The 18,472-nt window shown below is 45.2% G+C and overlaps 1 protein-coding gene across 2 annotated transcripts in view; it reads left to right on the forward strand.

Moving 5' to 3' along the window:
- The window catches only part of LOC146205951 (uncharacterized), an 84,850-nt gene extending 66,961 nt beyond the window's left edge, over positions 1–17,889 (forward strand). For both annotated transcript variants that reach the window (XM_084586973.1, XM_084586972.1), the window contains exons 5-13: positions 1,646–1,735; positions 3,871–4,035; positions 7,560–7,615; positions 8,237–8,356; positions 8,582–8,756; positions 9,827–9,926; positions 10,031–10,137; positions 13,897–14,028; positions 17,573–17,889. In XM_084586973.1, coding sequence (XP_084443099.1) covers positions 1,646–1,735; positions 3,871–4,035; positions 7,560–7,615; positions 8,237–8,356; positions 8,582–8,756; positions 9,827–9,926; positions 10,031–10,137; positions 13,897–14,028; positions 17,573–17,701 — 1,074 coding nt within the window. In that variant the 3' untranslated portion in view covers positions 17,702–17,889. The remainder of the gene's footprint in view (positions 1–1,645; positions 1,736–3,870; positions 4,036–7,559; positions 7,616–8,236; positions 8,357–8,581; positions 8,757–9,826; positions 9,927–10,030; positions 10,138–13,896; positions 14,029–17,572) is intronic.
- The last annotated feature ends 583 nt before the right edge of the window (positions 17,890–18,472 follow it).

The raw sequence follows: 18,472 nt of genomic DNA on the forward strand, positions 1-18,472 counted from the left end.
CAAACACAAACTGTTCTGCGTTGAACCATATGAATTATGCACGTTCTTTCATTGTCTGCGTTTAGGAATTAATTGCTCCTAGATACATCGGCAGGTGCTTTTATCATTATCGCACCTAAGCTACCCAGGCGACGTTTAGCCGTATGTCTCTGTAGCAGATATTCTCTTATTAACAAGTATAAACAATGGATTAGCAACGGTATTAACAAGGGTATTAACAACAGTATTAACAACGGATTAGCAACAAGTATTAACAACGGACATTCGATGAGAAAGGAAAATGAGTGGCCGCAAGAACCTTAAATATTGGCACCTCAACTAGCTTGCCACTTGAAAAGAAAAAGCCGAGAGAGATAAAGAGGTAGAGATGCAAAAGTAGATTGAAAGCATATCTATGCAAACAATTGATAAGGAAGATAATTAGATAAGCACGAACACAAAGCTTATAGGGGCAGAAAAAGACAACAGCAGCTCCTAGGACTCTCCTGCGAGGTACGCCCTTCTCAGAGGAAGCAGCGTTTTCAAGAGAGATGTGTTGTCTCGATACTTGCGATAAGCGATCTGTCTGCGCTGTCTCAGGAGGCTCGAACAGCGGTGTGATAGCGACAGTTGGCGTCAGCTAATCAGGAATCGTAATCATAGATGCTGTTGTCTTGTTTTTACAGGAGACTTGATTTAGCACGCGTTAAGAGTTCCGCTCAGTGGGAAACCCTACGTAATTGTCGGCGTTGTGTAGAGAAAATCCGGATTGGTCGACAGGTCGTAACGTCACACGAAATCGAAATTCATTAATACATTAGATAATGCTTGAATTCCAGTTCTCAACTTGGCTAAAACGTCAATATGACAGGTATGAATGTGAAGCAAATTAATTGCGCTGAAAGAAAATTAGGTAATTAGATAGGAATCAAGCTCGTGACCCTTGCGTCGTGAGTCGGACGTAATGCCTGTACGCCATCGAGCCGGGTTCGTACACCTTGGTTTGAAGGAAGGTGTTGAGTATATTGGGGTAAAAAAATAAAAAAAAGTTAAAGTAACAAATAAAATAAATAAAAAATATATATTAAAGTACAGAGTATAGTGCCCTGACAAAGAGGTCGCATTTCATTTTGCCTCAGCAGCACCGCTGTTAAGCTGCTCTTAGCAAACGACGGGTACGAAGTTATTTTGTAAATGAGTAATGTAATATGTAATACCCCCGAACTGGGGGTCTTAAGGTAATAAAGTGATGTGATGTGATGTGATGAGTAGTTGCTTATTTCTGTTAAAGTCCCTATACAAGAAGTAGAGGAACCACCACGCCATCGTAGATATGTCTTTTTTTTTTTTTTTCGGTTTTCAGTCACTTTCTTTTTGGCTGAAGTCTGATTGAATAGATGTGAAATAAATTTGATTTGATTTGAATTAATTTATTACGATAACTACGTTAAAAGAAAGAGGCGCAGACGAAATGTCTTTGTTTTTGTCTAAATACCTTTGACAAGAACACATCACAAGGAAGACTTCTCTGGTGTCTTCCAAAATTTTTTTTTTATGTGGTGACAGTTCTTGTTTGGAACTATTTACATCATTTAAACTTGATAACGAAGAGTGGGACTTCGTTAGCGAAGAAAATTAAATATAATTTCTTTTTAATTTTTGACAGACAACTCTCCACAATGCAACAAAGCCCGCTCCGAAGAACACCACTCCTACTCCTGAGCCCTTCGACTGGGATTATTATGATGAAACAACAGTGAGTACGCGTAGGTTTGCTGTCGCGTTCTTTTGGGGTGCACAGTTGCAATGGATCCTTTTATAAAGGCTTTAAAACTCAAATAAAAGAAATTGGTCAACGACTGCCTTGCTACGTTTTAATAGGGTGCATGGATGCTGAATCCGAGGCTGCCTTCATTATGCGGAAAATTAATGTATTACCTATGAAGTGCCGTATGAGAGAAATTAATAAAGAAGTGAGGGAAGTGAGTGAGGGAAAAGCTTTATTGTGGCGAAATGAATTCTCCCGGCAGAAAAATACAGGTCTCGCTTTTATGCACTTGGTTCTACTCGAGTTAACTTTTCGTTAGTGTGAGCAGTGTGCTGTAATTCAAACGTGCAATGCTTGGTTAACTTGGGCAGCCAGAAGAATTACTAGTGGGCGAATATTGTTGAACAAAATCGGCCACAAGAAACACCAGGGTCATGAGTAGGAGCGTTGAATATCGCTTCCTGTAATTCCTTTGTGTACATTTAGACGCCCTGAAAATATTTTATTTTTCTCGTTTAGTTCTCTTGAAAGGTTCTTTGGCTCAGATTAACGCGAAGTAGATGCATCAGTCTCACAGTCGAGACAATAGAAAGCAGCTTGTATAGATGCTCCTCAGTCGCTGATCGCCGGTATACTATCAAACGCGGGTTCGTCGATGTCACGAAAACTGCAGTCTTAACTGACTGAAACCTAATCTTTGTTAAGAAAACAGTTGTGTGCCTATACAAAATCGTGGACTAACTCCACGTGGCAGCGTGGTTCAGAGTGACAACTATTCACCAATCGCGGTTTCGAACGTTGGCCGTGGCGATTGCTTTACGATCTGAGCGAAATGCGAGAAGTGATATGTGCTGTTCGGTGTTAGATTCAGCTAATTACGATGATAAATACTAATTTCAGCGGCTCAATGAGCAGCTTGGCCAAATAGCGCCATGACACGAGGGGCCACGCACAAGTCCTGGCGCGCCCCAGCTGAGGGGCAGGAAGTTATATTCCGCCATTTACATTGTACGTGGGTTCCCACGATCATACATGGCTCTTTCGCTCTTGTGAATCCGCCTAGTGATTCTGTATTCCACATAGCTGGGCGACCATGAACTATCCCTTGTGGGTGAGCTGTTATCACGATTCAGTAGAATCAGCGAAGAACCGGACGCATTAGAAGCTCTCTCTAGACACAAAACCGAAAATGAAGAGTAAGTAAATATTCGGCGACTAGTGCACTCTTATACAGTGGTCGTGGAGTTATGTCCGCAAGTCAACACTTTCGATGATAGTGAAAGACAAAAGCGAGATAAAAGGTAGCGCCATGCCCACCATGCTCACAAAGCCTATACGTGAATGATGCCACGCGAGAACGTGATGGATCCTTCGTCACTTTTCACATAAGCCCGCTGCAGGGGTTCAGTGCTTAGAGCGCTCGACTACTGAGTCCAAAGACGCTGGATCGAATCCCGGTCGCGGCGGCCGCTTCTCGGTGGAAGCAAAAAGAAAGGCACCCGTGTGCTGTCCTATGTCAGTGCATGGTAAAGAACTCCAGGTGGTCGAAATTTCCCAGGTCCTCCACTACGGCGTCTATCATAGCCCGAGTCACCTTGGAACGCTATCCAAACGTTTCACGTACGTAAGACTGAGAAAGCTTGTCATTGCAGAAAGCTTGTCATTGCACGCCAGCTTGAAACTGTCGCGTGAGGTAGGATCCGCTATTTCGGTCCTATACTCGCCATGCTCAGAACGTTAATGACGCTTGGTTGCTTTTAAATGAAGTCCTATCCCAACAATTTCACGCATTTGGTTCAGAACCCGACGGGCTGAATTGAACAGGCATTCCTCTCACTTCTAGGTTTTAGCGAAACCGACTTGACCACCAAAATAAAATGCTTTCGAGCAGCTTCAGCATTGGGCTCAAATGTTAAGAAGGTTTCGGTGCACAGTGAGAAGCGAAATAGTAACCTATAGAACGCAAAAAAAAAAAAAAAAAGCTGAAAATAAGTTGTAGATGTAATTTCAACCAGTTCTCAAACGCTTCATTCGCTTTATAGTAGGTGCTACGGAAGACCAAACACGCTAACTGCTTTTCCAAGTGCACGGAATAACGACTTTTGTGCATGCTCGCTTGGCAGACTCCGAAGTACGAGGTCCAAGAGCTGGGCGAACTTCCGCTCTGCCACCACCGGCTCACCCTGTACATCCTGCCTAGCGTGCTGCAGGTGATGGCTTTCCTGTACGGCTCCTACATGTTCCGTCTCATCGGGGTCGACGAGGAACTCTACGCCATCATGGAAAAGGTGCGCCGCTGCATATTTCACTCGTCCCTAGATCTTTGCCACCACTGGCACGCGTCGGGTACCTCATTAGTGTCAGTTCAACATCCAGTTATGTCGTTATCAACTTAACTACAAAACGCGACACACTCCGGGTCGCAGAAGACGGCGCCCGTCCGCGTGGCGTTTTGCAGCTATCAGCCGAGGCTGTCTGGCCCCTGCTATCTTGTTCCCCACTCCCTGTGTTTCCCATGGCGTGGCTTGTAAAACTGCCAGTGAAGCCGCGTACTGAGACGACGCTTTTGAGCACACTTGGCTAAGTTCTAGGATAAATATATAAAGTGGTGGTTACCGACAAACGCAGACGTAGCGAAGCCTTTCCCTTGTCACCGCGAAGCGCGCGACGTCAATTGGAGCTGTCATTCAATTGGTATATGACACAATCATGACGCCTCGAAACGCGAGCACGCGTTCGCATATTGTAGCCTGTGCTGAACGAGTTGGAGGATGTTTTGTGCAGAGTACATCGGCCGCACCATGCGGATCCATTGTTTTCGAGCTGCGCTGGGGAGCTCTAGGGAGCGAGCAGTGAGCGCGAGTGTTCACTGTTTAGTGCTTTAGAGCGCCAGAGAGCTCTACAGGCGACGAACAGCACAGCCTGGCACAAACTCAGGCCATGTCCTACGTGTCCTGCACAAAGTCTTACAAAACTCCCCACTAATCGGTGTTCTTTGAAAAAAAAAAAAAAAAAAAAACGTCAAAGAAGTTTCATTGATGTACAGACGCGGATATTGAAAGAGACACCACCGCTGATTTGGGTTTAACATTCAGCCAAGGTGCCAGGTGTCCCATGGCAGAACATTTGCTTACAGAGATCGTTGGGCTAGTATTGACTGCCATGCAGAAAATAGTAAGTGCATGAAGTTAACCACGTTATGTAGTTCGGTTAAACAATTATGTAGTGCATTGAGATAACGACAATTCTTTGGACACCGAAACCAATTTCAACTTAGGTTGGCCCTCTATTGATGTGTTTGCGCCTATTGTACACTACAGCCTTGAAGATTATCTTTCCTCAGGCACAGTCCAGGGCCATATGCGGCTTTTGAATGGTGCCAGACCACTGCGGTGTTGCAGCGGGGCCAATCTGGCTATCGTACAAAGCCCTGCTGCTGCGTTATGCAGCAGCTTCGTGATCAGTAGGGATAGAAGTGTGGAAAGACGTTTATTATAGCTCTCGGGCTTACGGAAGTAGGCATGCATCACTGCGACCTGCGCTAATTTTCTCTCAACCACTGATTATGTGCAGGCTTGCTCTAACGAAACAGATTGCTAATCCTCAGTACACGGCCTCAAACTGCATTGAATTATCGAATCGAATTTTACTGTGCATCATGCATAGGCAAGCGAGGCTCATTATCGAATTCAAATTCGGTGGAAGCTTTCGAAAGAGAAACGCCAAGTTCTCTACGATGCACGTGTCTTGCATCGAGCGTTTGTGCTAGACCAGCTAGAAAATTTTGTTTTCAGCTTGGAAACGAAAGTTTCCAGCACCTTTTTTTTGAGCGGGGAATGACGGCATCAATTTGCATGCACCAAGTGAACTATTGTTAGCAAAATTGAAATTCTCTGCTGCAGTCCGCGCCCTAGTCAGCACTATGCAAGTTACTTGTGTGTGGCGTGAACACAAAACACAGTGCTATATATTATAAAAGCTTTACATGTGACAGACACCTGAAGCAAAAAAAAAAAAAAAAAAAGAAACGAAAAACATGATTAATAGCGCCGGAGCGGTCATTACGCAATGAGATCGACTCAGAGAAAGAAATGAACTTGTGACGGCTAAAGAAATGTGCTAGAACAGGCTGGCGATAATGGTGAGGAGAAACGCAGCGTTGACACTGCCATGATGAGTTGCGAAAGCAATCTTGCTCGCTTAAATTAAAGCAACCTCGCATTCAGCAGCCATATTAGGACCCTTTTCACCGCTACTTTCCTGGTCGTGTCTGGAGAGGTCCTACTCTGTCCATTGGCACATATATTCAGGAAACGCCGATGAGGCCGCCTGCATGCATGGCTACACTGACCGTTACGCGAATAAATTGAAAATGTGAGGACAACCGGCGTGCTACGGGCAAAACACCACTAAAACCAGATCTCACATGCAAATGAATCGTGAAGGTTCACTTCTGAGCAGCTGAGAGAAGTGCTATTGAGCAATGTAGGCTCCGCGGCGGAAGGCGACATGCACACAGGGCTAAGGTCAATTGTTCAGAAGTGACGCAATCTTGACGGCGTACAGGGTTTGCACTTACCAGGTTTTCTCTATGGTTGCCACAAGGCACACTGACGCAAAGGCCGCTGCCAGGGTTCAAGAAATAAAATCTCTGTCTTCCGCATGCCGTCTATCGCTTTTTTTTTGTGTGTGTGGGGCCTGCATTTGATAAATGATAAAGGCAATACTGCAGTCTGTTGTCATGCGTGGATGTGCCGTACTATCGGGGAGTCTCTGGACCACACGTTTGGTGATTTTTGACTAGGAGCTCGATGTAAGCAAATGATCTTATTTCTGTACTACACATGAAAGAACTGAAGTTCAACTTTCACATCGACAAATATGGTCCGAGGCTACTGGCCGATACGAAAGTTAAGCGCTTTGGTTTCAGTTTGCGTGGTCCAGTACACTGTACGCGTAGACACTGACTGCAGTGATATTGGTACTGTTATACTTTGTGGCACGGGCAGAGGCTCTTTATTTTTCTTTCCTTTTGCATGCCTCAGCATAACATATATGTCACCAGCTATCGTATATGACGACAGCCACGTTAGCCTGACAGATCTACAGGATTTTTAGTGAAAATTTCTGCCACTGCGCCGCTTACTTCACGATAGTATGCATTCCGGAAACGTACTGCATTCCGAGTTTGATGTGCACCCTGATAAAAATGAAAAAAAAAAAAAAGGAAGTAAATCGCCAAGTGCTCGTCTTATTTTATTTTGATCCTGTTATGCACTTTCTAAAACTTATGATCATAACTGGGAGAGAGAAGGAATAACCCATACCAGTGATTCGAACCTGAGAGCTTGGAGTTTCGCAGAAGACTTCTTTCTTATGTCGCAAATCGTTTTGTTGTGAGTGCATTGAACGTGCTATCATCAACCAACGAAACGCAAAGGATTTGAAATACAAATCCAAAAACAAATAATGCCTCCGGGGCAAGAAATACCAGAGCCGTTGGTTACACTACTACAAGACAGCCTTCTCTGCTTCCAAACGAAAGTAATCGGCACGGGTATTGAGCTTACCCCGGCTAAGGTATTTTCATTTTGTAGTTCTTGCTTCATTGGCCATGTTTGCATTTAATTTGTCTCGTTACAGTAGGCTCGAACACCTACATGCTGTACATGCATTCTTTTCAGGCTTAGAAACTTTAGTTCCTTTTTTATGCCTCAGAGCTCATAAGATTTACACGAGTTGTTTTTCCTATATATGTATTTTGAATGTATGGCTTTAGTGCATTGTAGAAAATAACTTTTAATATTTTCAGGTTTTCCTGCAGTCGTCAGCATACTTCACAGAACGCATCATCATAACTATTACAAGGTATGACCAATGTTCACAGTGCTCTTACGAAGACCACATGTACGAAGATCACCCCCCCCCCCCCCTCATCATGGAGTTGTCTATCGTATCAGTGGCTGGGCGTATACTGTATTTTGTCCGTTCCTTAGTCATAGTGGCTCAAGTGCAGCGCCCCGATACGTTCAAGCTATTTTTGCAGTTCCCTAGCAGAATCGAAAGACGTCAAAGCATGATACGATTTCAGTGATTTCAAAGGCTCGAAATATGCTAATTTCAGGCTACTTCGTTTAAAGAGCTGCACACAAGCTATCCGTTGCTGGGACATTTTGTAGCTTAAAAAGACAAATTAGGGTAGAGACTTTTATTACCGCGGCCGTATACCGCTACCGTGCGCCGTCAGCACAGCACGCGCTGATTGGTCCCTGCGTGCGGAGTCCGCCGGAATTTGCCATTAATGTGGTGCCATCTGCCGCCCTCGGGGTGATCTGCGCATGCGTACTGACGCTCACGGTAGCGGTAGACGACAGCGGTAAGCAGTAGCGCTAAACTAAAAGTACCTAATACCGCATCACCGTAAATGCCGTGAAAACAAGCAGTACAGTCTGCAGTGAGTATTTATGTTTTGTTTCGTTCTATTTTCAGGAGATTTCTGCTGGCAGGGATTGTATGGACACTCATGCAGGTAGCAGTGCAAGTGCTGTACAATTCAGCCGTTGAAACAGAAGAGCAGCTGGTGGTGCGAGCCTTCTCAGCCTTAGCGGAGTGAGTAAGAATGGACTATTGACCGGCGTAAGCTACAGTGTCCAAGAAATAATAAAAAAAAAAGAGCCAAGGGACGAAACGAAAGCAATGCATCGCCTTTTAAAGCGCATCGCAATGTGCATGTAAAAAGGCGACTCTGCGATGATCGCAAACAGCAGACCAGTACTTTCAATTCGGATAGGGAAAACGCTCAACTTAACGTCTCTCGTACTGCATACGCCTCAGGTGGAAGACGATAGTGCTGATAACGCTGCGCATCCTGGGTCAGCTGGCGATGACCGTGGTGGAGATGGCTGTTCTGCTCAACTACTGCACGCAGTGTGAGATGATCATCATCTATCTGCGCGGCGTAGCTCTGCGGCTGCGGGAGAAGCGCATCACCATCCGCGAGGGAATGCACGTGAGTGATATTTATCCTCCCTCGGCTCCTTTTCGCTAGCTTGTCCTAGTCACTCCGGTGTCTATACACACAGCACAAAAAGGGGGTCACGCAGGCCTCTTCATCCTAGACGCCAGCAAGTCTGTACGCGAGATGGGCCAGTGGACCTTTCATTCTAGCTGCTGCTTAATTTTGCAACATAACTATTATATGAGAGCAGCTGAAGCAAATTGCACACATGAGCAGTACTGACCCGAATAAAAAATGAGATATTTCCCATCCGTTCACGCCTTAGTTGATCGTATGAATCGGCAGCTGTATATTTGAGACTATGTTAAAGCCTTACTCGCGTCTTTTGACTGACGTACGGGCCACTTAGCAAATCAATTGCACGTTTTAGACGCACAGTGCCCGTGCCTGGCCAACACGAGTACAAAGATTGCCATACAACTCATCTTGCTTGTGCCTGACACCTCCATTTCAGGCTTGATTTAACCCCTACTTATGGTCTGTGACTGTCAATAGAAGCGATGGCTATGGTCTTTTCTGGCCTGCTACAAAGTGACATCACGCGGGGAAACTGTTACTTTGTAGCAAAAACAGACATCACGCGGGGAAACTGTTCGTTTTTGCTTAAAATGCCGAATATGGACACCGTTAGAATATAGAAAATATAGAGAAAGTAAAATGATCAATATCCATCAATCGCCATTACTGGCAAATAACTAAATCTAAACGCCACGTACTGACATGTACTGAAGATTCGCGCCTTCAATAGCGTCATATGTTACCGGGTGTGCAGTTGTGTTGGTAAGGCTTACTAACCACACGCAAGTAGAACATTATGCGCCTATTGGTGCCCTATTTTGCAGCAATAAACGCATTTCTCAGCAGCATTTGTCGACCAGGAGCGCCTTGTAAACGCTGTGCGTTGTGCACTTAACAGGGTTGTAAGAGCAGGCTGGAGCAGCGCCGTTGCCTTTGCGATGTCTATAGTGCGTTCTGGATAGCAAACTTTTGAGCCGCATCAATGCGCGTATTTCAGAGGGGTAAGGATTTAGAGTGCTTTCTTCTGATCTTCGACTTTGCAGGAGCTCTTGGCAAGCAACGACTACATCAGCCATCTAAACCGTAATCTTGGAAAAGTCACTGCTCTCTTCATTATCAACTTCTCTCTTCACGCGCTCATAGGTACGTTCCGGCTTAATTCATGTAGGCTTGTTCAGAATTTGATGCCGTAATTCAACTTTCTCTGGCTCCCTCCACCTCGTATCTATTTTTTTTTTCTTCCACAGGTATCTTTTTATTTCTCCTCAACAACGACAAGACACCAGTAGTGCTGGCCTACAGGGCTGCTTACCCACTTGTCTGGATTTTTGCCATGTTCGCTCCCTTGTATCAGGTGTGTGGTTTTCGACAAAATACCCGAGTAGAGACGCCCCGCGTCTCTGCGGTGCTGATGAGGTTGGTAGATTAATTGAAACGGGCTCATGTGCGCTCCGTTAGCCTACAAGCGGGGAATGAGAAAAGGAACCATAAGAGAAAGATAGTGGGGATAAGATACCGCGCACACACAAGGGGTGTACGCGCACCTAATACGCGTACTATACGCGGTCCCTTAGACCTGCACATCTCAGGACCTATACAGCTAAAGACGCAAACCTTGCTGTCCAATGACTGATAAGACCGATGTCCCAAGATCGCACCTGAAGGATAGTCGAGCGTGCGCCCTTCTGAAAACAACTCGCTGTATTAGGCGTTAACTTCGCAGCAAGAACAGGCGCATACTTAGAAAACAACTTAATTTTTTACCAGAATTGTTCATAATTAGGTCACGGCATGTGACATCAAGCGGAAAACGGGTAGTCGTCCGATTTGGTGCGTGCTTGTTCTGTATCTTTATTACGAGGCCTTAAAATAGTAACCTCGTTGAGAGCTGTCTGTGTGTTTCCCTTATGGTCCCTGTGGTCGATTTGTATTCAGTGCGATAAAATCCATGATAAAGCCATACTTGGTAGGTCACGTTCCAGTTGGGCACTCACTTAGATGCATTAGCCAACTGCGGAGCCCAGTTGGTTGTGCCAAGTATGTCGTCCACCTTACTGTACCAGCGCATCCATGGAACATGTGCATATTGGACAAACAACGCAGCACTAATATGGTTTCTATAACCTAATTGTGTTCATCACTTGCGCTGTCATTGAGGTCGAAACGAATTTACAGGGTAAGTGGGCAAGCGCCACTGGCGTCTACATGAGAATTGCAGAAATGGGGCAAATAAGTGGGAGCAATCAAGTGTGAATAACGTACTGCTATTGAGGAAAGTACAAAAAAAAAAGCGATTGTTTTAGTACGCTATGCCTTTGGTGCTCTATGCCCGTGATAAGGTGCTTTCTATCCATATGTAATTTCTGCCCGACGTAATTTAGGCCATTACTTTCTGTTTACGGGTTAGCTGCGGTACTAAATTCAGGACAGGGCCTGTTTTCCAATTTCTTTTTCTCTCTTTTCAACGTTTTCGTTTACGGAAAGTGGCTGGAAACTAATCTCCAGATTTCTACGTAGACGGGAGATTTTTATTTTTTATTTTTGCATTGCAGGAGAGGTTCTGATTCATTTCCTTACATTCCTAAGGTTCGCCGACAACTAATGTTTTTCACCATCGTCACCAGCGAAGCTTCCGCAATTCGCAATTACAGCCATGGCACTCATGCGCGAATGGGAGCTTGTGAAGGCGACCTCCAGACGATGACACAACAGAGCCGCCGCGTCGATGTCGGATTAGCCGGATAGCCATCTAAGTCCTAGGGAAGAACCTAAGAGTACACATTCAATAAATCGAGATGTATAAAAGAGCTAATCAGCGTGAAGATGTGACCGAGTTTTCTTTGTTCTTCCTAGATAGACATATACATGCATTCCAACCCTTTATCGGATTGTTTTGGTGCGATCCAAGAACTATAGCTTGCCGTGGCGAATATCTGGCCTATAAAATTGAGTTAATATTTTTGGTTCAGTGAGGAATATGATAGTGGCGGAAAAAGTTTTGAGAAGTCCCGGACTGTTTTCTAGGAGTGCAGGGGTCAGGCGTTTTGTTCGTGGCTGTTCAGTTAGCGTTCTCTCGTAGTTACATTTTCTTCTCTACTGAATCAACTTTTCACCCGCCGAGAAAGCTCAGTGGCTAAAACGTGAGCACTGAAAACTATGTCATTCGTTGCTTTGATTTTCTACGCAGCTTCGCTGCAGGGCAAGCGCTGACCACGAAACCCAGTCGCTGCTGTAAAATGTCGCTGCTGTAAATGACCGCTTGGGAGCTTCGTTAAAAGCCCCCCACCTCTACTCATTGTGGCGTGCACTCGAAACGAACGAGTCGCGGGGCGTGCCCTCAGAGGTGCGCTGGCGCGAGTGCTAGACGCGGGCTGCGTGTTCCTGCTTCCACCTGGCGGTAATCAAATCCCAAGCGTGATACGGATTAAGTGTAAATTGCTAGTCTAGCGCGTAAACGGGTTCCTTGATAATTGCAGGCGAGTTAATGCTACCGCAGCCTTCCGCTTTATTTTTTTTTTTTCCATTCCGCTCCTATTTTTAAAAATGCGATCGTCTACTTAGTCGCTTCGAGCCCTTCAATTTGATTTTTTTTTTCATTTTGCGCGCCGTGTAATGCTTGTTTCGGCTCCGAAAAAACTCGCTTCTTTGCGCAAGATTGGCAAAACAAACAGTAACGGAGCACGTGCTTGCACGACTTGTCATCAGAAGCCTTTCGTATGTTGCATTGAAGGAGTCGTGTATCAGATACCATTATCATGTGGTAGCCACTACATCGGACAAACAGGACGATGCCTAAATGAGCGATTAATGGAGCACGCACGTAACGTCAAGAACGGGATGGGAAGTTCACTTGTGGATCACATTCTTTCTTGTAAATCGAGAACTTGCAAGCCATACTTTGAACAAACTGCTCTGCTAGCAAGAAGTTTTAATGTGACCACACGTGTAATAATTGAAGCGGTGAGGATAAATGCTTCCGGAGAGACATGTGTTAAGGAAGTGTCTTTTCTCCGGCGATGATACTGTTAGCACATGTGATGTCTTGGAGTATAAATGTGCTGCATGTGTGAAAAAAAAAAAAAAAAAAGAAATTGTTGGAAGTTAACGCTCGTGTTGTTCGGTCTTCTCGTGTGTCTTGCCTGTTTTGCGCTACAGTATCGCTATGAATGCGAATGTTTAAAAGAAACAAGCATCACTGTGAAAACGCGAACGGGGAACGTAAAATGCAGACGTTTTATTGCCAGCTTGGGTTACGATGAAGTGCAGTTATGAAAACGTTAGTTTCTTCGCGACCGGAATTACAACAACGGGCAACGATTTTAACTCTAGTCGTTCAGTTGAAACAAATTCATAACAGCACCGAGTCCTTGCTTGGAAGGGGTCGCCTCCCTAGAAATGCCTCGCAAGCAAACGACCATTGGCGCTGTGGCTGGCTTGCCGATCCGCAGTTTATGCACCTATAAAGTCGCCATGTGTTTGAGCTGCCGGCATTTTCATCTCACTGACACACAAAAAGACACACAGAAGTGCTGCCGAGCTTTCTTTTTGCCACGACCCTCCGCGGGGTCGACTTCAAAAGTGCTCGCTGCGCAGCAAGCAGCACAAGTCTGCCAAGCGAGTTCTCCGTTGAAGGGCGCAGTGTGGAGCGGACGGCGGGAAAATTAACAATATTTTCAAAACGAAGCTTTTAAAACGTCTGAATGTAGCCCTCGCAAAGGAGCAAGCAAATCGTTCTGCGTGCTGCCGATCCTTCTTAGCCTATAGTTCGCGGTGGCGCAGCAGCATGACGCCCATTTCGTGGAATTCGCCAATTGCAATTAGAGGCCTAAGAAAGAAGGAACGGTATAGTGTGGCGTTTTTGAGCAATTGTTCCTAGGAAATTACATTTCTACAGTTTTGTTTCGTACATGCTTTTTAGAGTCTTGTGTTTCTGTCACTATCAGATTAATTTGCCCAACTGATGAAAAAAGAGGCAAAATAATAACAAAATAAAAATAGCAGTAATTGTAATAGAATGTTGGCCGCGCTTCTCGCTATATAGAAAGCACTGTGAAATAAGGCGTTACTCTGTCAAATAGAGAATGATGTCGCGTCACTCCCGTTTCTTACGCAGGCATCCCGCGTGACCGCTGTGGGGTTGAAAATCTCAAAGATCAGCATTGAGTCCAGAGTCTTTGGCTACCAGGACGTGCAAGACTTTGATCTCGACTCTTTTGTTCTTTTCGTTGGAAACATGAAACTCAGGGTGAGTATACAGGGAACTACGAACAAACTAACAAACAAACAAAAAATCAGAAAGTCATGACGGCTGCGGGTCTTGCCATTGTTCGTCTATGCATTCTGCCAGTAGTAGTTGGCACTTATGATGTAATGACTGACAGCTAAGGCGTCGCCAGCATCAGAAGCGGAACCGACACACGGCAAAGACGTGAAAGAGTAAATTGCGGGAAGGCGTGGTGCGAAATGTTGCGTAGCTTCGATGCTCTTGCTTACCAGTAAGTTGTGAATTAAGCCACAATACTATGGCGCACAAAGGACCACTTCGACTGTGATCAGCGTCTTTAGGCTGACCTGTAACACTTCGCATCGGTTGCAACAACCTTTTTCATATACCTTTGATTGACTACTAACTAGCCAGTAGTGGTCGGTAAAACGGAAGAAAAGTCTAGAGGGCACTTTGGAACACTAAAGTGTGATGAGGCAAAAGTCATTATAGCGCGGTGGATCGTAGTCCTCCCACTACAACACCTCTACTTCCCTCTCTTCTTTCATTTCCACTTTCCTCCCTTCCTTTACGGCGCGGGTCAGGTATCCGCGGAGAAGTGCGACAGATACTGCGCCTTTTTTTTCCTATAAACCAATTTCTAACGTCGCTGATATGCCTACTGTAGTGAGATATGCTTTTGTTTGCTGTGTGGCGGCGTTCGAGGGAGTGCCAAATAAAAGGTGCCGCACGAACGTCTGGATCGGACGCCTGGCGGGGTCAGCTTCGTATATGCATGAATCGCCTGGTAACGTCATGAGCAGTCGTGATGGTACATCGCGGGCCCCTTGTCAACACACCCAGCGTTCCGTTGAGCGCATCAAAGTTCACCGGCGTTCTATAATTGGTCTACGTGAAAGGAAAGCCGCCGTATCTGTCTCTCGCGGAATCCCGCTACTATCATCCTCGCGATAGACAAGGGGAATTATGATGTGCGTTTCACAATCCCGGGCATTGCGCAGTTGGTTAAAGCTCTGGGCGGGGGGTCCAAAGGTTGGAGGTTCGATCCCCGGTGGAGACGGGGTTTATTAATTTATTCATTTTAAACTACCTTCTACACGGTACACAAGGAGAATTATGATACATGTTTCATGGACCCACAATCTCGTGGTATCCCGCGGAATCTCGCTAAGAAGCGTGGCACTTCTCGTGGCCGGACGGCGAGGGTCATTTCTTGACCGGTACCTATTTTCGTGCGAACACACTATACTTCACGAAGTCCCATCGGCTCATCATTCATTGCGTCGTCACACGACCACATGTCATGGGCGAAACTGGTAGGCGCTGCTAACTCGGGCTTCACCATTGAGATGGAAGGGTGAGATCAACATATCCATCCTTCCAGGATCCTTGGACCCCAAGTTGGGCACGCTGCCTCTACAGGCCACGCAGGCACTCTCGTATTTCTTGGTCAAAGCGATGCTTTGCATCTGTGTTGCTCATAGCACTATGAGCAGCTTACATCACGGTTCTCATCTCTCTAGCTTGCCTCTGGCAAGTGGTAGTTGGCAGGTGACATAGCCAAGCAGTGACTGGTCCATGAAATCACCTGTCTTGAAGTTACTAGTTTTTTAATTAAATATGTGCGTGACGTCAACAGTGGCGTATTAACTGTATGGTTTAACCGCGTAATTTCTCTTGATAAGCTGGGTGTATTCAGTCTTTTTTGAGGTGGACAGCGAGCCCGGTCTTGCGCGGCAGTTGTCTGAGGCTGAGCTCGAGATGCACCGCGCCAATGGGCGTCAACAACATCGGGAGAAAAGACTGCGACAGCATGATCTACATCGACCATCCACAAAGATAAACTACGTCATACCAGTTATTTCGCACGTTATAATAGGTTTAACCACGCTAAACGTGTGCAATTTTTAGCGCCCCTTTTCTGATCTGTCCCCTAGGCCCCTGAACTGCTCACCCTGAGAGCTGCAAGGCTGATTTTTAAGGGCATAATTAGGTGCTTCGAAGGGAGACCTCGACATCTGGCACTTCACATTAAAAAAAAAAAAAAAAAAAAAAGACACGAAATAATATGTGATAACCAACCGCGACAATGTTGAAGTGGGAATTATGAGCCTTACAGTCGCCTATATCATAAATGTACTTGTACTTATATTCCTGCCTTGTTTTTTTTTTTTGTTGCTGTTGTTGTTTGATATGTCTCATGCTTTGACTTTCTGTAATTGATTGTGATTGCCTTTGTTGATGTATTCTTGTGGTGTAGTTTTTATTTGTGTCCACCCTTGCTTGGAGTCAAGTGACTGCGCAGTATTTCTAAATAAATAAATAAAATGAGTAATCTAAGCCAGAGTAGCTTTTGACCAATTGCACATTTTGCATCAGAATTCGACATGTTTGTTCTTTCTAGTGCCTATTCGAGCTTTTTGAATAGGCGATGGAATCAGCCTGCCATATGAATCGATGATGATGATGATGATGATGATAATAATAATAATAATAATAATAATAATAATAATAATAATAATAATAATAATAATAATAATAATAATAATAATAATAATAATAATAATAATAATTGGTCCATAGGAACAGAAAGGCGCAGTATCTGTCACACTTGTTCTGCGGACACCTGACCCACGCCCTAAGAGAAGAGAGGAAAGTGGGAGTGAAAGTGGAAAGAGAGAAAGGGGAGAATTAGTGGAGGGCTATGGACTAATTTTGATTACCTGGGGATCTTTAACGTGCATAGACATCGCACAGCACACGGACGCATCTCCGTTTCGCCTCCATCGAAACGCAACCGCCGGCGGTCGAGGTGGAGTTCAAGTACTCCGGCATAGTATTTCATACATCTTAACTACTGCACAACCGCGGCGGGGCCACTGCGGAAGGTGCAGTAATGGGAAACCATACGTCACATCACAAAATACTTCGTAGTATTAGTTTTAAATTTTCCACAGCTTCCTGTTTCTAAAATTCTTTTTAAAAGGTTCACGATGCTCGCACCTGATTGAGAACACCGCGGGGAAATCCAACCGATACAGCGGCTTCCACATGCTAATTCCCCTTTGGCGCATGACAGCCATGCCTCTTTACTTTGTGTGCGCCCCGCCATGGTGGTGCAGCGGTTAGGGCGCTCGACTACTGTTCCCAAGGATGAGGGATAGAATCCCGGCCGCGCCGGCCGCTTTTCGATGTAGGCGAAACCCAAGGCGCCCGTGTGCTGTGCGATGTCAATGCACGTTAAAGGACCCCAGGTGGCCGACAATTCCGGAGCCCTCCATTACTGCTTCTCTCATAGCCTGAGTCACTTTGGGGTGTTGAACCAAGTAACCAAAATTAAATCATACTTTGTGCGCCTATATGTGTATGACACCGAAACGAAACACTGATGAGCTCCGCTTAGTGCGTTCCGGTCTACATGTGGTGCAGTGCAATGACAGCCGTTCGTTCGTTCGTTCGTTCGTTCATTCATTCATTCATTCATTCATTCATTCATTCATTCATTCATTCATTCATTCATTCATTCATTCATTCATTCATTCATTCATTCATTCATTCATTCCAGGCAAAGATGTTCGGGACGGCGATATGGCCGTCCACTCTGCTCTTCGTTTTCGGAGGGACAGCGCTGATCGTGTACCTGCTGGTCATCTGTGACGTGCTCACGAACCCCGTCATGGGATCCTTCCTTTAATCGAGAAATATGCGGTTTCATGGGCGCCGGCCTACTCATTCGGCGCTACGGACCTGCAAACAAATCAAGCCACGTCGCCCTGATGGGCCACTTCTCAGAGGTTTTTTTCGGCGCACTTTTATGTATAGCGACAATTTTACGAGTGCCGGAGTTGGTTGATGCGACAAATAAAATAATGTTTAACCTTATTCCTTAGTCTGTCTGTCAGTCAATAAATGGCGAAATAGTCGCGAAATGCTTTCGAGTAAGAAAATGCGTCGGAGGTGAGTACAGGGTACAGCTCGCTAACACCTTTTTTTTTTTTCCTTTTTTTTTTTTGTCGAAAAACTAAACCAGTTTGGACAGTGCACCTCTGCCATGATGCCGCATGATGATCGCATCAACGCTCCATGCAACTGTCCGAGAATATCGGCTTTTTTACTGTTCTCGTTTTACTTACTGACATGGCGCTTAACAAATGGCATACAGCAGGTACGTTTCTCTTAGGAGGATGGGCGTGCAGAAAAGAAGGGCAAAATGCGGGGTAACTGCCCCCCCCCCCCCCCCCCCTCGAATTTTCGATAATATATTGTTTTCTCCATTGCGTATGAAACACCCTTAACGATTGCGAGAAACTTTACAAACTTTACACGTTACAAACTACATGCTTCTCTCAGATCGTTTACTGTACGTATATACTTATAGATATTGTCGTTCTAGTTCTCTGATTCTCTGATTTAAAAGAAATATCTCGAGAATTTGACTTCTACTATAAATTGTCGCCTAAATTTA

This window comes from Amblyomma maculatum, chromosome 1 (genome assembly GCF_055883805.1).
Source record: "Amblyomma maculatum isolate TAMU_Amacu chromosome 1, ASM5588380v1, whole genome shotgun sequence".
NCBI lineage: Eukaryota > Metazoa > Arthropoda > Arachnida > Ixodida > Ixodidae > Amblyomma > Amblyomma maculatum.